General features: G+C 30.6%; 1 protein-coding gene across 1 annotated transcript; it reads left to right on the forward strand.

The window, feature by feature from the left end:
• The first annotated feature begins 235 nt into the window (after nucleotides 1-235).
• Nucleotides 236-13128, forward strand: LOC131640788 (protein neprosin-like). Its single transcript, XM_058911169.1, has 7 exons — nucleotides 236-335; nucleotides 11245-11429; nucleotides 11520-11606; nucleotides 11702-11893; nucleotides 12143-12304; nucleotides 12412-12465; nucleotides 12563-13128. The coding sequence occupies exons 1-7, from the start codon at nucleotides 236-238 to the stop codon at nucleotides 13079-13081; spliced, it is 1299 nt and encodes a 432-aa protein (XP_058767152.1). The 3' UTR covers nucleotides 13082-13128.
• The last annotated feature ends 9032 nt before the right edge of the window (nucleotides 13129-22160 follow it).

Raw genomic sequence — 22160 nt, forward strand, 5'->3', positions numbered from 1 at the left:
TGTATTCTGTGCGCTTTGACCTATCGAACCGACATTAGGCGAAAATGTCGTTGCGCTAGGTGCAGTATACGTAGGTCCTGCCCCTTGTAATCCTGCCATATATGAATACGGCATTCCATAAGGATTCCCAGGTCTCCAACCCTCGAATGCAGATGAGGATGGTCTTGGGGTATGTAATTGACTTGCGGCATTTGTCGAGAAATGTGGTATCTCGTTTGTGCTTGTAGAATGAGGCATGGTGGTCGAACTGGAAACTGGGACTGTTCCTGTTGGCCCTGATGTGTTTTCGGGCATGGGTTGGGAACTAACTATAGCCGCAAACCCTGTCGAATCGGGTATCTCCTGCGCTTGTGACGTAGAAGTCAAAACATTTGTAGTACTTTCTGCTACTATTCCTCCCCTTGTGGGGGATCTTGATCTCCCCTTCCACTGGTCGAATTGACAATTTTCTTGTTGTACCTTCATTTAGGAATCAGTGGGGCGCCATCTTTCCTCGTTCGGTTATACATATTAGTTCGAAATTCAAATCCTCCCGCCCGAATTCTCCTTCGATACGTGGCAACATGATCCTTTACGAGAATGCTACGAAATACGCTAAGCTTCAGTACTCTTCATATTTCGAGAAACATTTAGGTCTCGAAGATAATCTATCTCGATTTAGCTTCAATTTCAATCATCTTTAGTTCAACTTAAATAACATCCTCGAACATGGCCATCAGAAGCCAGTTATTCTCGGAATGGCCATCAGAAGTCATTCTTCTTTGAACTCTAATTCTTCAAAGAATATTTTCTTCAATCGAAATCTCCAGCTAACATTTTCCCAGTGGAGTTCTTCCCGCAAGACATTTATTTCCCCAGTGGAGTTCCTTTTCCTCCCTCAGTGGTTTCTTGTTTCATCATCATCAAATACATTCATTAAACATTGCATTACATCTTAGGATCAAAAATTATGTGTTTTTATATATTTAAGTCTCTTCAATCTCGTCAAAACGAAGATTTACAATCATCGTATCTCTGGATCGAAGAAACTTAAATAGGGGCATCTGTCATACCCCAATTTTTGACCTTAAGATCATACATTATGTATATCTCAATCATTAATCAAGAGCTTCACTTTGAAGTTCTATTTTAGGTGTTTTGCTCGCTTCGTCTATGAGGGGAACTATCAGGCACCTAATTCTGTTTAATTTGTTTTATACTAATCAAAATCCAAAAATATGCATTTTGTATCCTTTGTTTGTGTTTTGCAGGAGAGAGGTCGAGCAAGAATCAAAACAGTGCAAGAAGAAAAATTTTGAAAATTTGAAGATGGAAATCGATTTACCCATATGGGAAATTGATTTCCTAGGGCGAAAATTCAAAAAAAATAGAGAGGGAAGCATGACATCATTTTGGCACCTATTTTCTTTGATCATTTTTGTCATTTTACCAATTTTCCACCTCGCCAAAATTGACTCCCTTCATTAACCCCATTTTACCAATTAAACATCAATTAAACACAAGATTAATTACCAAAGACACAATGACCAAATTGCCACTACTATTGCTCCAATTCTATAAATAGAGGCCTCCACTCCCTCATTTTACAAGCTTGGAGAGCTAAAGAAATTCTTGCATTTTCACTTCTCATCCTTTCCAAAACCCTCACCCAAAGTTCATTTTTATAGAATTAGTAAGATTCACCCTGAATCTTGCTAGATTTGAACTAAACCCTTCATTTCACTCTTTTCTTTACTTGTTCATCTCCAATTTTGAAGGATCTACTCATTTGGTGCTTATTTCTGAAGCTATTCCAAGATTTTGTTCAAGAAGTGGTAAAATTCTAAACTCTAAGATGTAGATCTTTGTTGCTTGTGTTCAATGCATCTTTGATTCTACATTGGTCCTATTTGATGGTGAATTGATGAAAATTCCGTGCTCCAATTGATATGTGATCATAAGGTGTTTGTATATTTGCTTAAATCAAGTTTCATGCTTCTAAATGTTGTTTTTTGAAAACTGTGCGCAGGAAATTGATTTCCTACAGAGGGAAATCGATTTCCACTCTGTTTTTTGAGTCAGATTTGAAATCTACACTCAGGAAATTGATTTCCTATAGAGGTAAATCAATTTCCACTGAGGCAGAATGTTTTTTTTTTGTGTTTTTATGCTTGTTTTGCCTTCGTTCTTCCTCCACTTCATTAATATCATTGGATCTAGGATGTTGATAGGTTTGAAATGACCAAATCCATAATATTAGATGAATGATATTAATGATAGTGTGAGTGATTTCTTTTTTATGCATTATTATTATTCTTCTCCTTATTTTTTCTTTGGATCGATGAAAGCCTTAATACCTTGAGAATTCTTATGGATTCTTGGTAAAGACTAGATCGTTACCTATTTTCTTTTCGTGCAGTATTGCTTTCGGAGAGTGATCTATATATCGCTTCTCTCGCATGCATTAGCACATAAAGTTTTGATCGGCCTCGTTGTAGGGTGATTTCTATATAAATCACTTGGTGATCTACTTAACATAGCGCAACATTTCGTGTCCCGAATAAAAAAAGATCAAACATGGAAGAGAATTGTATGCGGTTGATTTAAGACTTATGGAAGTTTATCGTGTAGTCGCTATGATTTTATCAAGCTTCGGATAAATTTCCATTGAATTTAAATCCGAGAACATCCTTCACTTACCATCGATCTTTACTACTAACTTTGATAACATACTTGACAAGTTTCAAGATGGTTATCTTTAACATCTAACAATTGACTTTAATTTCCGCATTTTATTATATTTCTCGCCTTATTACTTTACTTTATCATTTCATCATGTTTATGTTTCCGCTATTTTCTCTTTGTCCATTTGGGCGTTTACATTCCGCTATTTTCTCTTTGTCCATTTGGACGCTATGTTTATGTTTCCGCTATTTTCTTTTTATCCACTTGGACCATACTCAATTTTTGTGCTAAAACACTAATAAACAATAAAAATCTTAAAAAACACTTAAGGCCCTATGGACTATTGGTTACTATCCCGAGCATTTTGGAGACTTGGACTTATGGACTTAGTACCTCTGGACCCTGTTATGATGTTGTTACTCTGTTGTTATTGTGTCTGTCTAGCATTGGATTGTTGTCTGTTTGTGTGTGCAGGTATTTCCTTGAAAGCCCTTGATGGTTAATTCCAAGGCATTGATATAAGGATTTTACCCGAAAATAGTCGTTACTTTGCCTGATTCTCGTCAGAATTTTATGTGCTTAATTTAAAGTGGTGCTAAAATAATAAGTTCATATGGATCCCCAAGTAGTAATGTGTTGGTTTAGTATTGATAGTCCAATGGATGAGAAATATACCTTGACTCTTAATGTCAAGTGTTGGTTTCTTCTTCGGTTAGACCGTTTCTTTCCTTAGCTTTTATTTTACGTACTAGGATAGCCTCTTCGTCTCTTGCCCCTTTCTTAGATTTTCAAAATATTCCCCCCTTTTTCCAAAACCTTCTTATGTTTGTAATCCTTTTTAAAATCTTTTCTTTAAAAATATCTTTTGCCCCTTAGTGGCCTTTTCTTCAAAAGTTTAGACACGACTAATTGTTGAAACGAGTGGCGATACCCCACGATTTTGAAATTAATTGATATAATAAGATCTTTTCCGTGTGAAAGAGTTAGTGGCATACTCGTTGACTTTTATCCGAGTTGGAGCCCTTCTTTCATTTGCGATGCAAAGAACTCGTTTGTTCTCATGCTCAAGATCAATGGCTGAGTATTTCTCTCCGACGACGATAAAGTGTTTATTCGGTTTTTAAACATTTTTCCCTTTTAAGCGGAACTACATTAGCTCTGACTTCTCCATTGCACCGAGGATGTATGTTGGCACAAGGCTTAATGCTTTGCCGAGCTTAATTTAAAAATAAAACAAACCCTTTTTTAACACACACGACACAAATTTTCAAAAGGGTTCCTGTGGAGTACCACAGATATGAGGGAGGCTTAAAACTTTCCCCTTGTATAATCAACACCCGTACCTAAGATCTCTTTCTTGTTTTAAACTTTGGGTTTTCTTCATTCTTTTTCCTTTTCCTTTGAAAATATTAAAGCGCGGTGGAGCCTTTCACTGAAATATTGAGTCGAGTCAATTCCTATGGCTTCGATCTCATATTTTCCCCGCTACATACGGTTTATCAGATTTAGCTCTAAACAACTCGAAAGCAACTCTGACAACTCTATCGATAATTCCCTCGAAATTGAAACTAACTTAAATTAACTCGTTAATCTAATTATTTATCTCTAATTCTAAAACTCTTAAAATAACATTATATTTATAAGATTTGATTCTTATTATGATAATTAATTATAAACTAAAGAAATATTACATATTAATAAACTTGAAACAGACTTTTCAATTTAAATCTCCGCTACCGTGCATATATGTTGATTTCAATTTGTATGTTACGCTACAGTGTATATTCCAAATGATTATAGATGTAGTTTTAATGCTTATATAATAGTTGCTACTTAACTATTATATGTGTTATCTACAATAACACTTATATTTTATTTATTTCACTACAGTTTAAAATAAAAGAGTATATGGCAACCACTAATATTTGTGTTATGACCCCCGCCCTATATAACACACGTCCCAAGAGGGACTACATACAACCAAACGGAGCCCGTCCATAGCAATTGGGCCACCCGTCCCGTTTTTTTCTTCTTCCAAGACTTGGTTTATTAATTCCGGTCTGAACTTTTAACTCACGAACTATTTCTACTTCCCAGAAAATTCATCATCAATCCCAAATTCAAATTTATTCAAATTATCACAGACATCACAGAGTCAATTACTAATCACATAGCAACATACGTTTCACACAAATTCCAAACATCAATTTTTAGCAAATTCACGGAACAATTAAAAGTATACGAAGAGATACTAAAATTCCCTAAATCCCACATACAGTCCATCATATCCCCGTTTATATAGAAATAACCCCACCCCTACCTTATATTCTGAGTCCGTTCTACAAATTTCGGTCAAATTTTTCCAACTGCCGCAACTTCCAAACTTCGCCTCTTTGATTCTTCTCTTCGAAATTCCACCGCAAATCAACCGTAGCGACTTTTTCTCCAAAAATTCTTGTGCCTCTACTTGCTCTTGCTGCGTGACCTAATAATTTTATTTCTATGGTATCAAATCCTAATAATTCTCCCTCACTTATTTTATCAAAATAATACTATAATTCTAATTAGTCTATTGGGCTTAATTTCTACACTCCCAATATTACTTCTTCCAACCTAACAATTTAAGCCCACCTAAACAAATGATTTCATATAATTCTACTATCTTTCTAAATAAACCATCACTAATATTATTTCTTATAATATTTCTCCTACTAAACTGACTTATCAACTTAACAACTCAAATCAACATATTATTCCTAATACGCCTCTAATAATAATACCGATAATTTCTCAAACTTCGACCAATTCCAATAAATAAATCCTTGATTAATTTAATTAAATAATTAATTAAATTCGAGGCGTTACAGGTTCCTCTCACAATCCGAAGTACTTCAGTCCCCTTTCAACACGAAAGAGATTTCACTATAGTTAGAATGGTTGTACAAGCTTATCCACACCAAATGTGATGCTTTACTATCTAAACTATAAAAAGATCAAAGACTCTTAAAACCTTTACGATCTTCACCACTAAGTTCAAGAAGAACAATCTTCTTCAATGCACAGACTTAATTCCAACAATCCTGGAAAATAAGTAATCACCAATATGTTAGAGTTTTTACAAGAGTTTTTTTGAAGATATATGAATAATATATCAATCACTTGATTGATCTTCCCTTTCAAATAAAAAAATTCACAAGGATATGTTAGTGCTCAATGTATATGAATGTATGAGAATATTTTTCTGAAATAATATGTAGTAATGCAGAAAATTTCTCAATGAAATTTGAAGAACATGGAACACTTTGTTTGAAAATATTTGTGAGATAAAATGTTGTGAATATTATGAAAGAGGTGGAAAAATAAAATCTGAAAATGTATTGTATTTATAGGTGACTTTACACCTTTTAGAATGGTTGCATTTTGATGGAACAATGAAATGGTTAAAGACTTGAAAGACAAATTCATTTGGATTCAAAACAGCCAGAAAAATTGCCATTGGTTCAGATGTAACCGGTTACCTAAAGGATGTAACCGGTTACATGGTTACGTTATGCCTAAAAATTTCAAATTCACGAACATGTAACCGGTTACCTAAATGATGTAACCAATTACATCATGTTGAAAGAGACAATAACAAAGAGGAAAAGTTACTACCAGCAATGTAACCGGTTACATGTTTTTGGTAACCGGTTACATCATACTAAAGATGCTAAAAACATGATTTTTAAGGACTAGGACTTTATGGTATGGATTTGTATGAAATTTTGATAATGAATTTTTATGAAAGTGTATCTTTTGAGCACTAAAACATATCAACGTAAAGAAGTTTTAATTTTGAACCAATATTTGAAAATCAATCAAACCAAGTCTTTAATCTTCATGAAAGTTGTAAGTCTTGGTCTTCTATCCATTTTTCTTTGCTCATCCTTTTTTAAATATGTTGTCTTCATCAAAACTAAGTCTTCAAGTAATTTTGGAGAAGCTTGAAAATACAGAAGAAGTGAACAAAAGAAATCATTAACAGAATATTAGAAGGAGTTCTCACAAGGGGATTAAAGAAGAAAATCGGATGAGATTTCACACTAGAAACTAACTATTAACAAACCTATAACAAAACAAAAACTAAAGAGCCGAACTATGGCGCTCTGATTCTTGAAAAGGATACGTAGGCATTAGGTCGCGGGGCCTAAGCGAGCACAACTATTTATAAACCTTATTTTCCACGTGTTTCTTTCCTTTCATTTGCATGCATTCCCTTAGCATTAAGCTTTAGATTAACAAATCCTTAGAATAGAACAAACATAAGTGGATCCTGTGGAGTACCACAGACGTGAGTGGTGCTAATACCTTCCTCTTGCGTAACCGACTTCTTACCCGATCTTTGGTCGTAAGGCCTTCTCTTATCCTTTCTTTATTCCAGGTTTTCTGATATTCCTTTCCCTCGATAGGATTAATATATTAGTGGTGACTCTGTTCATTTTCTTGAGCGTGCGGCAATCTCCACCATTTATTTTAAAATCAATTGCTTCAGACTTATTCTCATATTCTCATATAAAAATATCACTCTCATAGAATATATATATATATATATATATATATATATATATATATATATATATATATATATATATATATATATATATATATATATATATGTTTAATTGTAGTTTTTGTCTTCCTATTTTTCCTAATCCATGAAATTAATCTCTTTATTTTAAATTTCAACAGTTTTAGTTCCACTATTTTTTATTTAAAAAATTGTGGTCTCCCTCTAATACATTTATACTCAAAATGAAAGATATTTTCACTATTGAAATGACAAATTATTTTTAAAACATGACAAATCATCGTATATAATTTCATTATTGAATTCTATAGATAAAAATAAAAGTTAAAAAACAAAAAATCTCTTCGATTTATTTTCTATAAAAATATCTGATAGGAGATCTAATATTGTTTGAATTTAAAATAGGGGGACTAACTGTTTGAATTTAATATTGGGGGACTAATTTCATGAATTAGACAAAATAGGGAGACAAAAACTATAGTTTAACCTTAAATTTTAAATGAAATATTCAAAGTCATTAATTTAAATTAATAAAAATTCAAATTTTCTTTTTAAATTTATTGATTAAATAATTTATCTAATATATATTAAGTCCAAACACAGTGCATGTTAAATAAATATAAAATTAAAGATTATCTATAGGAGATAAAAAAAAATTATGTTTATCAATAAAGTAAATATATATAATATATTTTACCACAATTTAAGTAATTAATATAATTATAGAATTATATAATTTAGTCAATATATATGATTTATAAATTTATATATTTCTGATATTCTTTTCCCTCGATAGGATAAATATATTAGTGGCGACTCTGTTTATTTTCGGGAGCTTATATTTAAAGGTTATCTATAGGAGATAAAAAAAAAATATGTTTATCAATAAAGTAAATATATATAATATATTTTACCACAATTTAAGTAATTTATATAATTATAGAATTATATAATTTAGTCAATATATATGATTTATAAATTTATATATTTCTGATATTCTTTTCCCTCGATAGGATAAATATATTAGTGGCGACTCTGTTTATTTTCGGGAGCTTGCGACAATCTCCACCATTTATTTTAAAATCAATTGATTCAGACTTATTCTCATATCCTCACATAAAAATATCACTCTCATAGAATATGTTATATATATATATATATATATATATATATATATATATATATATATATATATATATATATATATATATATATATATATATATATATATATATATAAAGAGGACGGTTATATTTACTCCATAAGTAAGTTATTTTAATTTACTCCACATCTTGACCATTTATTATTTTCAATCTAATGGTTAAAAATAATAATAATTAAATGTGGAGAGTGAAAACTATTTCTTATTATTTTTAACCCTTAGATAGAACAGAATTAATGGTCAAGATGTTGAGAAAATTATAATAACTTACTCTTGGAGTAAATATAACTCTTCTCATATATAAATTAATCATTATATATAATTTATTTAAGTTATGTAATTATATAAATATATAAATTATATATATTGACTAAGTTATATAGTTCTATAATTATGTAAATTATTAACATTATGGTAAAATATATTTTATATATTGAATTTATTGATAAACATAATTATTTTTTTTATCTCCTATAGATAAGCTTTACTTTTATATTTATTTAACATGTAATGGGTTTGGACTTAATATAGATTAGATAAATTATTTAATCAATAAATTTAAAAAGAAAATTTTATTTTTTATTAATTTAAATTAATGACTTTGAATATTTCATTTAAAATTTAAGGTTAAATTATAGTTTTCGTCTCCCTATTTTGTCTAATTCATGAAATTAGTCCCCAATATTATATTCAAACATTTAGTCCCCCTATTTTAAATTCAAACAATATTAGTTCTCCTATCAGATATTTTTATAGAAAATAAATCAAAGAGATTTTTTGTTTTTTAACTTTTATTTTTATCTACAAAATTCAATAATGAACTTATATACGATGATTTGTCATTTTTTACAAATAATTTGTCATTTCAAAAGTGAAAATATTATTCATTTTAAGTATAAAAGTATAAGAGGGAGACCATAATTTTTTAAATAAAAAATAATGGAACTAAAATTGTTGAAATTTAAAATAAAGAGAATAATTTCATGGATAAGGAAAAATAAGGAGTCAAAAACTATAAATAAACCTAAATTTATATATATATATATATATATATATATATATATATATATATATATATATATATATATATTCTATGAGAGTGATATTTTTATATGAGAATATGAGAATAAGTCTGAAGCAATTGATTTTAAAATAAATGGTGGAGATTGTCGCACGCTCAAGAAAATGAACAGAGTCACCACTAATATATTAATCCTATCGAGGGAAAGGAATAATTGTATTTTAAAATGAACAGATTTCATTGGTGTGATATGTATTTAAATCTGAATCTATCTATTGATTATTGTATTTTAAAATTTGATTGAAATCTGAGGCATTGATTTTAAATCGTTTGGTTCTTATTAAAAGTTCTCCGTTCTCATAATAGCCAAAGTTCTCATTTGATACGCCCCATATATATGGGGACGTATCAAATGAGAACTTTGGTTATTATAAGAATGAGAACTTTTAATAAGAATCGTACGATTTAAAATCAAATGCTCAGATTTCATTGGTGTGATATGTATTTAAATCAGAATCTATCTATTAATTATTGTCTTTTAAAATTTGAATGAAATCTGAGGCATTGATTTTAAATCGTATGGTTCTTATTAAAAGTTCTCAGTTCTCATAATAGCCAAAGTTCTCATTTGATACGTCCCCTCGATATTTTCACTTTTGAACGATAATTTATATAATTATAGAATTATATAATTTAGTCAATATATATAATTTATATATTTATATAATTATATAAATTGACTAAATTATATAATTACAAAACTTAAATAAATTATATAATTTGGCTCATTATATATAATTTATTTAAGTTTTGTAATTATATAATTTAGTCAATTTATATAATTATATAATTATATAAATGTATAAATTATATATATTTACTAAATTATATAATTTTATAATTATATAAATTATCGTTCAAAAGTGAAAATATCGTTTATTTTAAGTATAAAAGTATTAGAGGGAGACCACAATTTTTTAAATAAAAAATACTGGAACTAAAATTGTTGAAATTCATAATAAAGAGATTAATTTCATGGAACTAAAACTATAATTAAACTATATATTAGTCATTATATATAATTTATTTAAGTTATGCAATTATATAATTTAGTCAATTTATATAATTATATAATTATTTAAATATATAAATTATATATTGACTAAATTATATAATTCTATAATTATATAAATTATTTAAATTGTGGTAAAATATATTATATATATTGACTTTATTGATAAACATAATTAATTTTTTATCTTCTATAGAAAACCTTTACTTGTATATTTATTAAACATGCAATGGGTTTGGACATAATATAGATTAGATAAACTATTTAATCAATAAATTTAAAAAAATTAATTGGTATTAACTTAAATGAATGGCTATGAATATTTAAATTCAAACAATATCAGTTCTCCTATTTTATCCGATTCATGAAATTAGTCCTTTAATATTAAATTCAAATAGTTAGTCCCACTATTTTAAATTCAAACAATATCAGTTCTCCTATCAGATATTTTTATAGAAAATAAATCGAAGAGATATTTTGTTTTTTAATTTTTATTTTTATCTACAAAATTCAATAATAAATTTATATACGATAATTTGTCAAGTTTTACAAGTAATTTGTTATTTCTAAAGTGAAAATATTGTTAATATTAAGTATAAAACTTTTAGAGGGAGACCAAAATTGTTAAAATTAAAAATAGTGGGACAAAAAATTTAAAATAGAGAGACCCATTTCATGAATCTGGAAAAATAGGGAAACCAAAACTATAATTAAACCTAAATTTATTTATATATAAATTGGTGATGTTAGTGTGATAGATCCACAAGCAACTTTGTTCGATAACAAAATTGTAAAAATGATCAACATGATGTTTTTATTGATTTTGTTTTCAACTACTGTTACAAGCCATAGAGTAGATGGCAATGATATTACGATGAAAGAAGATTTTGAGTTAGAGAGACACTTAAAGCTTATAAATAAGCCTCCTATCAAGAGTATTCAGGTATTCATATATTTAATCCATGTTTTTTATCCTCGATATAATATAATTTTGATTATAACACATATGTCTGATTTTAATGGTTATCTATAGACAGATTTTGGATACATAGTTGATTGTGTTGATATTAAAAAACAACCTGCTTTTGATCATCCTTTATTAAAGAATCATAAATTACAGGTAGCATACTCAATTGGGCTAATTTGTCTTTCTTAGTAGACACATTTTATATTTTAATATTTATTTATTTTACCTTTTCCTTTCCTTTTTCATAGACAAGACCAAGTTTTTATTCAGAAAAAGAAAATAAAAGTATAAATATTTCACCAAATGAAAAAAACATTGGACTTCACAAAGTCACTTGTCCTAAAGGATTTGTTCCGATTCGAAGAACAACAAAAGAAGATCTCATTCGTAATAAATCTCTATGGAATAATAGTAATATTTTAGTCAAGCGCGCTGTCCACGTAAGTTTTCTCTTAATTTTAAATATGTTTAATTAGTTTTAACATATGATACCTTTAAATAGTTTTTTTTTTTACTTTACCAGCTTCATATATTAATATTTTCAATAATATCCTTAATTTTTATTAATTATCTAATCCATAGTCTGTCATTAGATGTGGCTGGCTCTAACTCTAAAGCACCATGTTCTTAGTTTATAGGTATAAATATTAAGTCATATTTTAATTTTTGAATAAATATTGAATTTGTAGAAAGCAGAAGTATATCTCAAACATGGTCAAAATTATTATGGAATATTTGGAACTGTTAGTGTTTATAATCCATTGTGTAGTAAAAGTCAAGCTAGTTCAACCCGCGTATACGTTAGAAATGGATTTGCAGGCGCAATGAATGAAATTGTTGTTGGATGGCAGGTGAGTTTAAATTTGTTATACTATAAAAATAAATGTATCATATTAATCAATCTTCTTTTTTGGTATAAAGAAGAAGACTACTAATTTATCATTCAAATATTTGTCAGGTATTTCCCGATGTATATGGTAATGATCGGACATATTCTTTCGCTTCATGGACAGTAAGTGATGGTTTGTTTATTTTATTCTCAATATAATAATTTTGTTTAAAATTTTGAATTGACAATAAATATTTATTTGTTTCATTAATCATGACAGTCGGATAATTTTCAAAAGACGGGATGCTACAATTTAGAATGTCCAGGTTTTGTTCAAATCAACCGTGAGTATCACATTGGTGCAATTGTGCCAAAAACATCTGATTACAATGGAAACATTGTTGAGATGCCAATTACTATTGTTCAAGATGAGAGATCTAAAAATTGGTGGATTTCCATTTTCGGTAAGGTAGTTGGATATTATCCACAAGCTTTATTCAACAACTTGAAAGAAGCTAATCAAGTGGGATGGGGTGGTGCGACAATAGCCGTCAATTTCCCTAGCCCTCAAATGGGATCTGGACATGTCCCTGATCAGAACTATAAACATACATGCTATTTTAAAAATATTGGAGTTAAAAATAGAACTAATTCAATATATTATGGACCTGAGAATTCTGAGATAGGAATTTACAATGATGCGCCTAATTGCTTTATGGTTGACTACTATGCAAAACGAAACCCACAGTATGGATATTCTCTTCAATTTGGAGGACCTGGTGGCAGCTGTATCACATAATTTATATTTTAAATAAATTAAAGGTGTAATATCATCATATATTAAAAATTGAGGATATAAACATTATCAATAATAATTATTTGGCTTAAAGGCACATTTGATCCCTCGAATTTATTTATTTAAAGTTTTTAGTCCTTTAAAAATATCAACTTTTTGGTCATCAAATTTAAAATTTCATGCTTTTTTTTGGTCCCTTTCAAAATTGATTAGTTGGCAATTTTCTTTTATGATGTAGCATTGACTTGGCAGAGCTTATATTGCGTCACATTATAAAACTTTGTCATGTCATATATTAAAAAGTAAAAATTAATTTTATAATATTATTAAGTTATTATATAAAATTTTGAAAAAATTATAATTAATTTTAAATTAATTATTTTTCAAAATAATAAACGATAATTTAATTAAGGGTTAATAGTCATTTACCCCATGCCTTATAGGCGAGTTTTGATTTATCCCCCTTTAAAAAAAAGTTTTGACTTACTTTTATAGAAATTTTAAATAATTAATTAATTATTTACAAATTATGAATATTAATAATCTACAAAGCAAAATATTAGCCACATGGAGCGTCAAACCCTTGCCTCAAGCGATAAAAACATACTCCCTCCCTAACAAATTATAAGCAAATTTTGCTTTTTAGATTTCTTGAATAATTAATATATCTGATCTATATATAAATCAGATACATCAATTATTTAATGAACCTAAAAAGTAAATTTTAATTATAATTTATTACAGAGAGAAGTAGTACTCAAACCAGATAAGTTACACCACAAGATGATATAATAAACCTGCTGATTTATTAATTATATATGACTTATTAAACCAAGATACTGCTTCCAAGGGGTTTATTTTAATAAATAATATAACCATGGACTTAATGTAATTGCAGACATAGAACAACTGGTTAGGTAACAAGGCTTTTAACATTGTGTGAGAGAGTTCAATCTTAATATATTAAAATTTTATTTTGTACATTTTAGTATTCAAATATGTTGCACCCCAATTTTTGACCACTGAGATCCCACCATAGCTTAAGCATTAGGATCATCATTGTCATTATAATCATCCTGCATTTATCATTTGCTAACCAAAAATACAAAAAAAAAACGGTTGTTTGTTGCTTGTGTCCTAAGATAGGAGACTAATCAAGGAGAAGTTGAGTAAATTAGGGTTTTGAGGCCCACAAAGAAATTCATCATTCTTCCATGATTCAAAGGGTTCTCCAATCAATGTCAAGGCCCAAAGATGTTTCAATGCAAGATCAATCACCTTCAAGTTCATCAAAAGCTCTAATTAGGGTTTTGACCTAATTTCTATTGAGGGTTGACTTTTAATCAGGAGATGGTTCCAAGACTTAAAATATGATTCAAGGGCATCCAAATCAACATTATAGTCCATTCATATAATTCATTTGAAGAGGAGATCTTGATTCATTTGGAAATCACGACACAGCCATTCAAATGGAAAAAGTCAACTGTACAAATCAACCTTTGACTTTTGAGGAAAATAGTCAACTATGGACTTTTAAGGATCCAAATCATCATCATATGGATATCGAAGACATTTGATCAAAGAAAATTCAAAGAATTCATCAAGAATAAAATAGTCAACAAAAAGTCAAGCTAGGTTTTTTAAGTGTATTTTGACCTAATTCATGGATCTCAAAATTTCACCTACACAACTCAAAAATCTCCCAACATGAAAGTTGTAGATCTTGGAAAAACAAACAACTTATCACATTGGAACTTTTTTCAAATAGTGATTATTTTGAGAGATATGGAATTAAGAAGATAACTTTCAAAAGACTTAGAGAAATTTTCAAGTGTTTTACTTGGATTTTTTCTTAACTTTATGGTCATTTTTCTCAATGATCCAAAAAGAGTTTGAGGAAACTTTTAACTAATCATTTGAATTATATATCAAGGGCTTTCCAAAGAGCTAAATAGCATGAAATTTCATGGCTTTATCATGGAGATATGATTTTGACAATAAGGAACCATGAACACTTAAAAATGAAGAAGAACATGAAGAAAATGAAGAAGTTATGAACCAAAACCATTTCAAATGCAAAGATTCATTTCTTTCAGCCCATATAACTTGTTCAAAGCACCATAATCAGAAGATTACACTTGCGTTTGAGCTATAATCCAAGTGTTTAAGACATTATCCAAGTGATCATTCCATTAATGGCATAAAGATCACACTTCCATTTTGATAAAGAGACTTTATGCACAAAGTCCACTCTCCTTGAGCCACTACAATGTCTCTTATTCACCAAAAGCAATTTGTATCCCACAAGCAAGCCTCTAAGATCATATCAAAGTCCATGCAAGCATGCTTAAAGTTTGTACTCACCATGGGAACCATAACTTTCTCATTTCTTCACAAAGAAGAAACATGGTATAAGATCACATGTGAGCTTCAAAATTCTGAGTTTTCCCTCCCACAAACCCTAAATCTTGCCTATAAATAGAGGGCATTGCTCATTGCATCCCTTACACAAAAATTCTCCAAGTGACCTATCAACTTGAAATTCTCCTTTTCTTACCTTTGCATTTTTCAAGTCATTTTTAGTTCCATAAGATATGGGTGTCAAACAAGGGTTTGAACAACTTCTAAATACCATTTTGAAGCTGTCCATACTCTTTTTAACCTACAAAAGAGCCTCTAACCAAAAATCACCATTTTTGGTTCATTTTTAAAGCTACTAAGCTCATAACTTGTCACTTTCTAAACCAAACACTTCCAAATCAAATCAACACTTCTAATAGCTTCTATTTGTCATATTGAAGCTATTCAGAACTCCCAAACAAAATCCAAACACCTACAATTCAAAATCACCATTCAAAAACTCCATTAAAGAACCTTTGAGCTCAAACTTGCCAAATCAGAATCTACTCGTGCATTTTGAGGCCTTTTGTGTTTGTTAGCTTCTAAACATCATATAGAAGCTAACCAAACAACTTTTATGGATCTGTAACACCATTTCTATAGCTAACTCACCATAACTTTGTAAGTATCAGATATGCCTAAGAGGAGGGGGGTGATTTAGGTATTAAAAAATAATCGGTTTTATAAGAATGTCTTTACTAACTTTTTGGTTAAGTGTTTTAAGGCTTTGGATGGTTCTTATCTTTTTCTTGGTAATAGTGATGAAAGCGGTAAAAGAGGAAAGATAAAGAACACAACGATATATACTGGTTCCCCTCACAATCCGAGAGTACTCTAGTCCCCTTTCAAACACGAAAGAGATTTCACTATAGTTAGAATGATTGTACAAGCCTATGCCTACTATCTAACCTATAGGATGATCAAAGTTTCTTAACACCTTTAAGATCAATCAATACTAATGTGGATGAAGAACAATTCTCTTCAAACACACCACTTACTTCCAACAATCCTGGATAGTAAGGAAACAATATTCTTTGAATTTATACAAGAGATTTTAGTTGAAGTATGGAGAGAAATATCAATCTTGGATTGATCTTCTTCTTCTAGTAAACAATTCTCAAAATGAATATAAGTGTTCACAATGTATGCATGAAACTTTGAATGATTTCTTAATGAAAATGTGTATAAAAAGTTTCACTTGAAAATGGTGATTTGATGAAGTTTTTGAATTGTTAATGAAGATGGTATTTAATGATTATGAAAGATGAAAGGTTATTTTTCCATGAAGCACTGCAATGATCAATTGGTAAGAATACAAATTCGTTTGAATGAAATCATGCAATGGAAAAACACACTGGTTTAGTAGGAACCGGTTCCTGCCTGGGACAACCAGGTTCCTGCTGAACATTACAGCAGAATTATTTGAATTTTGAACTTGGGAACCGGTTCCCACCTAGGGACAAACCGGTTCCTAGTACTAAAATACAGAATTGAAGAAAATGCAGAATGCTGAGAACCGGTTCCCACATAGGGTTATCCCGGTTCCTAAAACCTTTATTTGAGATTTTACTTTTGAAAAAGGTTTTAAATGAACTTTTAATGTATGAAACTTGTAGTATGTTTATGATATGCATGGAAATATATTTGTGAACAATTATATGTCAAAGTGAGTATTGTTTATACCTTTGACGTTTTAGCTCGATTTTGAATCTTCACAAATTCTTTAAGACTTTGAAATGATGTATATTTGCTTAAGATTTGAAATACTTTTTGCACATCCTTTTATGAAAGCTTGATGTCCATATTGTCTTCATCAAAACCAAATATGCTTGAGAAGCTTGCAATTACATTCTCCCCCTTTTTGATGATGACAACCAAGTCTTGAAATGTTTTTGAAAGAGTTGTTTTGTGCTTTGAAAATATGTTGAATAATGCCAGGCTCCCCCTATGTTAGTGACTCCCCCTAAATCCATGATTTCTTCTTTGATTTATGGTAGTAAGTTCATTTGATAGCTTTTAATTATGGCCTGCATTTTTCTTTGAAACAAAACAACAACAAAACACATGCATATTTCTTCTCCCCCTTTCTTATTATCAAAAAGGATGGGGAAAAAAAGAATAGATATAAAACTTAACATAACACAACTTAAATAACAAAAACATAACACACATAAACGATACGTAGTTTTTTACGATTACAACACATAACACAAATACTAGTCTTAAACATCACAAAGCATAAATAGAACAATGTCTAGAAAGCATAAATATAAAAACGAACAAGAAAACATAACATAGAAATAAAAAGCACATAATTAATCACTTTCATTCATTTTCTCTTCATCATCACCATCATCTTGTTCATCTTCCTCTTCACATCCTTCTTCTTCTTCACAGTGAGCCAAGATGTGTCGTTGAGTGTGTTGAATTTCACGCATTTGTCTCCTCATAAGATTATGTTCATAGTTGTTTTCCCGCTTGTTGTTATCAATGGAGGTTTGAGTGGAGAAAAGTTTGTTGAACATCATCTCCATTGTATAGCCACCTTCGGGAGGTTGAGGGAATTGTGGCACGGTTGGCTCAAAGTCAATTTTGTAGAAGAATCTACCTTCACTATCCGTAACAGTTCTGGTATTCTTAAGAGCCGTTGTTGTGGAGATAGCACACTCTTGTTCATCCATAGTCTTCTTGGGTTCCCTTTGGAGAAGGACACCGGCATTCCGAACAATGTGAGAAAGTGCCATTGCATATGGTAATCCTCCTTTAAGAGAAGCCATAAGTTGCATGTGGCGCATAATGGAAAGAGCCCAATTCACTTCAATGCCACGTCTTAGAGCAACCAAGACCATCAATTCAAACTCATTTATCCTGGAATGGTTAGAATTATTCGGAAACAAAACATAAGCAATGATAAGATCAAGCATCCTATCACTTATCGATAGACTTGAACCAAACATGTTGAACTTGTTAGCAAGTTGTTGGCGAACCGTATCACCTTGAGTGGGTCGGCATATTTCAACAAAAATATCAACCTTGCTATATGGTTGCCAATCTTTCGGAATGTTCCCTTGAGTAAGTACCAAACCCTCATATGGAACTCCTAATAATTTATCGAATTCCTCAACATCTAAACATATTTCTTTTCTTGAAACTTCAGACAACACAATGAATTCACCAAAATCATCGGTCACTATCTTAAGATTATGGTAAAACTCCCTAACCAAATCCGGGTAATATTCTCCATGGTCACTTATAAAGTTTGCAACACCGGCATTAGCTAATCTAGCAGTTAAATTGAAGCTATGATTAGGAAAGTCATGGAGTTTTAATGGGGTTTGACAATGGAGGTGCAAGGGTGTTTGGAGAGGATGAAGATGAATGTATATGTTGAATGAGAGTAATTATGTGGTGTTAAGAGATATAATATATATTGAAGTGTAATAAATAAATAAAAGAAAATGAGCAAAACAATAGTAGCCACACATCTATTCACGTAACAGCCAAAATATAAGCAAAAATCTGGAAAATCTACGGGGGAACCGGTTCGTCCCTACATGGGAACCGGTTCCTGAAACACAAAAAAACATTGTCTCTGGTTTTTACTATGGGGAACCGGTTCCTCCCTACATGGGAACCGGTTCTTGGACAGAAAAAGTCCAAAAAACTTTAATTTTATGAAATAGAAAGCATATATATCATATATAAACATCAAGACATAATATATACACATTCATAAAGCATTTTTTGACACATATAAATTGTTAGAAATGTGTACCTTTGATTTATGATAATGAAGAACACATTTAAACATCACCTTCATCTAAAATGCCAAGCTCTCGTCGAATTTTATAAAACGATTCTTTTGGAAGAGGCTTGGTAAAGATATCTTCAAGTTGATTATGAGTATCTACAAAAGTGACTTCAACATCTCCTTTAAGCACATGATCGCGAAGAAAGTGATGTCGAATGTCTATGTGGTTGGTTCTTGAATGCATGACCGGATTCTTTGTAATATTTATAGCACTTCTATTGTCGCATCAAAGAGGAATGCATCCGAGATCAAGTCCGTAGTCACGAAGTTGTTGCTTAAGCCAAAGAATTTGTGCACAACAACTACCCACTGCTATGTATTCCGCTTCGGCCGTACTAAGAGCAACACATGCTTGCTTTTTACAAGCCCATGATACTAATGCATTTCCAAGAATGTGACAAGTACCACTTATGATATTACGATCAATTTTACAGCCTGCATAATCCGCGTCAGAATAACCAATTAAATTGCAAACACTACCTTTAGGATACCATAGGCCAATGTTGGTTGTTCCTTTGAGATACTTCATGATCCTTTTAACCGCCATAAGATGTGATTCCTTTGGATTTGCTTGAAAGCGAGCCCAAAGACAAACATTAAACATTATGTCAGGACGGCTTTCCGTCAAATATAATAAAGAACCTATCATACCTCGATACTTAGTAATATCAATTGGAGTAACGGATTCATCTTGATCAACATATGTACCGGGTCCCATTGGAGTATTCATTGCTTTACAATTATGCATATCAAACTTCTTCAATAATTCTTTACAATATTTGGATTGATTGATAAAGATTCCATCTTTGAGTTGCTTAATTTGCAGTCCAAGAAAGTAGTTCATCTTTCCCATCATAGACATCTCGAATTCGCCTTGCATCATCAATGAGAATTCCTCACACATTTCTTTATTAGTCGATCCAAAAATGACATCATCAATATAGACTTGAACAAATAAAGTGTTACTCTTGATTTTCTTAATGAACAAAGTTTTATCAACCTTACCCTTTTCGAAACCCTTTTCACACAAAAAATTTCTAAGTCTATCATACCATGCTCTTGGTGCTTGCTTTAAGCCATAAAGAGCCTTTCTCAACTTAAAGACATGTGTAGGATTCTTGAAGTCTTCAAATCCCGGGGGTTGTTTGACATAGACTTATTCAATGATGTAGCCATTCAAGAATGCGCTCTTGACGTCCATTTGATAAAACTGAAAATTTAATGAACATGCATAAGCAAGTAAGAGGCGAATAGCTTCTAACCTTGCAACCGGAGCAAACATTTCTTCAAAGTCGATTCCTTCTTCTTGATTGTAACCTTGGGCCACCAATCTTGCTTTGTTTTGAACAATTATACCATTCTTATCAAGTTTGTTCTTAAATACCCATCAAGTACATATGATGTGTTTATCACTTGGTCTAGGAACAATTTCGCAAACTTGATTTCTTTCGAATTGATTTAATTCTTCTTGCATTGCATTTATCCATTAATCGTATCCTAAGGCTTCATCAACTTTGGAAGGTTCAATTTGAGAAACAAAAGCCATGTGTAAGCAAGCATCTTTGAGATTTAATCTTGTTGCAACTCCTTGTCTAATATCAACAATATCTTTATCAATAGGATGATCTCTATGAGTTCTCCATTCTTTTGGTAGATCATTGGTGTTTGATTCTTGTTGAACACTTTCTTGTTGAACACTTTCTTGTTGAACTTCCGGTGCCTTCACAATTGTATCATTTGAAAGTTCTTTCGGGGGTAAATCTAAAGGATCATCATCATAACAAACAACTATTTCCTCCTTTGAGGTGTTAGTCTCATCAAAAGATACATGAATGGAGTCTTCAATAGTCAAAGTTCTTTTATTATCAATTCTATATGCTTTACTAGAGAGAGAGAGAGTAACCAAGAAATATACCTTATTCGGATTTCTCATCAAACTTACCAAGATTGTCTTTGTCATTGTTGAGAACAAAGCACTTGCATCCAAAAATGTGAAAGTGAGCAATGTTTGGCTTTCTTCCTTTGAAGAGTTCATATGGAGTCTTCTTTAAGATAGGTCTAATGATTATTCGATTTCCAACATAACATGTCGTACTAACCGCATCCGTCCAAAAGTATTTAGGAAGATTTGCATCACTAAGCATTGTTCTTGCAAGTTCCACTAGAAACCTATTTTTCCTTTCAACTACTCCATTTTTTTGTGGAGTTCTTGGTGCTGAAAAATTATGAGAAATACCATGTTCTTCACAAAATTCTTCAAAATATGCATTTTGAAACTCTCCACCATGATCACTTCTTATGGATACAATCTTTAATGACTTTTCATTTTGGATTTGTTTTGCATACTTCTTAAAGGCTTTAAAAGCATCACTTTTCTGTACAATAAACAAAGTCCAAGAATATCTAGAATAATCATCAACAATAACTAAAGAGTATACATTACCTCCAAAGCTTCTTGTCCTTGATGGACCAAATAGATCCATATGCAACAATTGAATTGGTCTTGTTGTAGTCACCACATTCTTTGGTTTGAAAGATGATTTGGTTTGCTTTCCCTTTTGACATGCATCACATAATTTATCTTTGACAAACTTTATCTTAGGTAAGCCAATAACAAGATCATGTTTGGTTAACTTATTTAAATGATCCATATGACTATGGGCTGCTCTTTTATGCCATAACCATGATTCATTATTGTTTACCAAAAGACATTTTACTTTCAAATATAAATCATTTAAAGAAATCATAAAAATGTTATTAATTCTTGTACCTTTGAGTTTTACCTCATTGGTGACTTCATCGATGATCAAGCATTCCTCCTTGGTGAATTTGACCTTGAATCCTTTGTCACAAAGTTGGCTAATGCTTAGA

The sequence above is a fragment of the Vicia villosa genome, unplaced genomic scaffold, assembly GCF_029867415.1.
Source record: "Vicia villosa cultivar HV-30 ecotype Madison, WI unplaced genomic scaffold, Vvil1.0 ctg.003318F_1_1, whole genome shotgun sequence".
NCBI classification, from domain to species: Eukaryota; Viridiplantae; Streptophyta; class Magnoliopsida; order Fabales; family Fabaceae; genus Vicia; species Vicia villosa.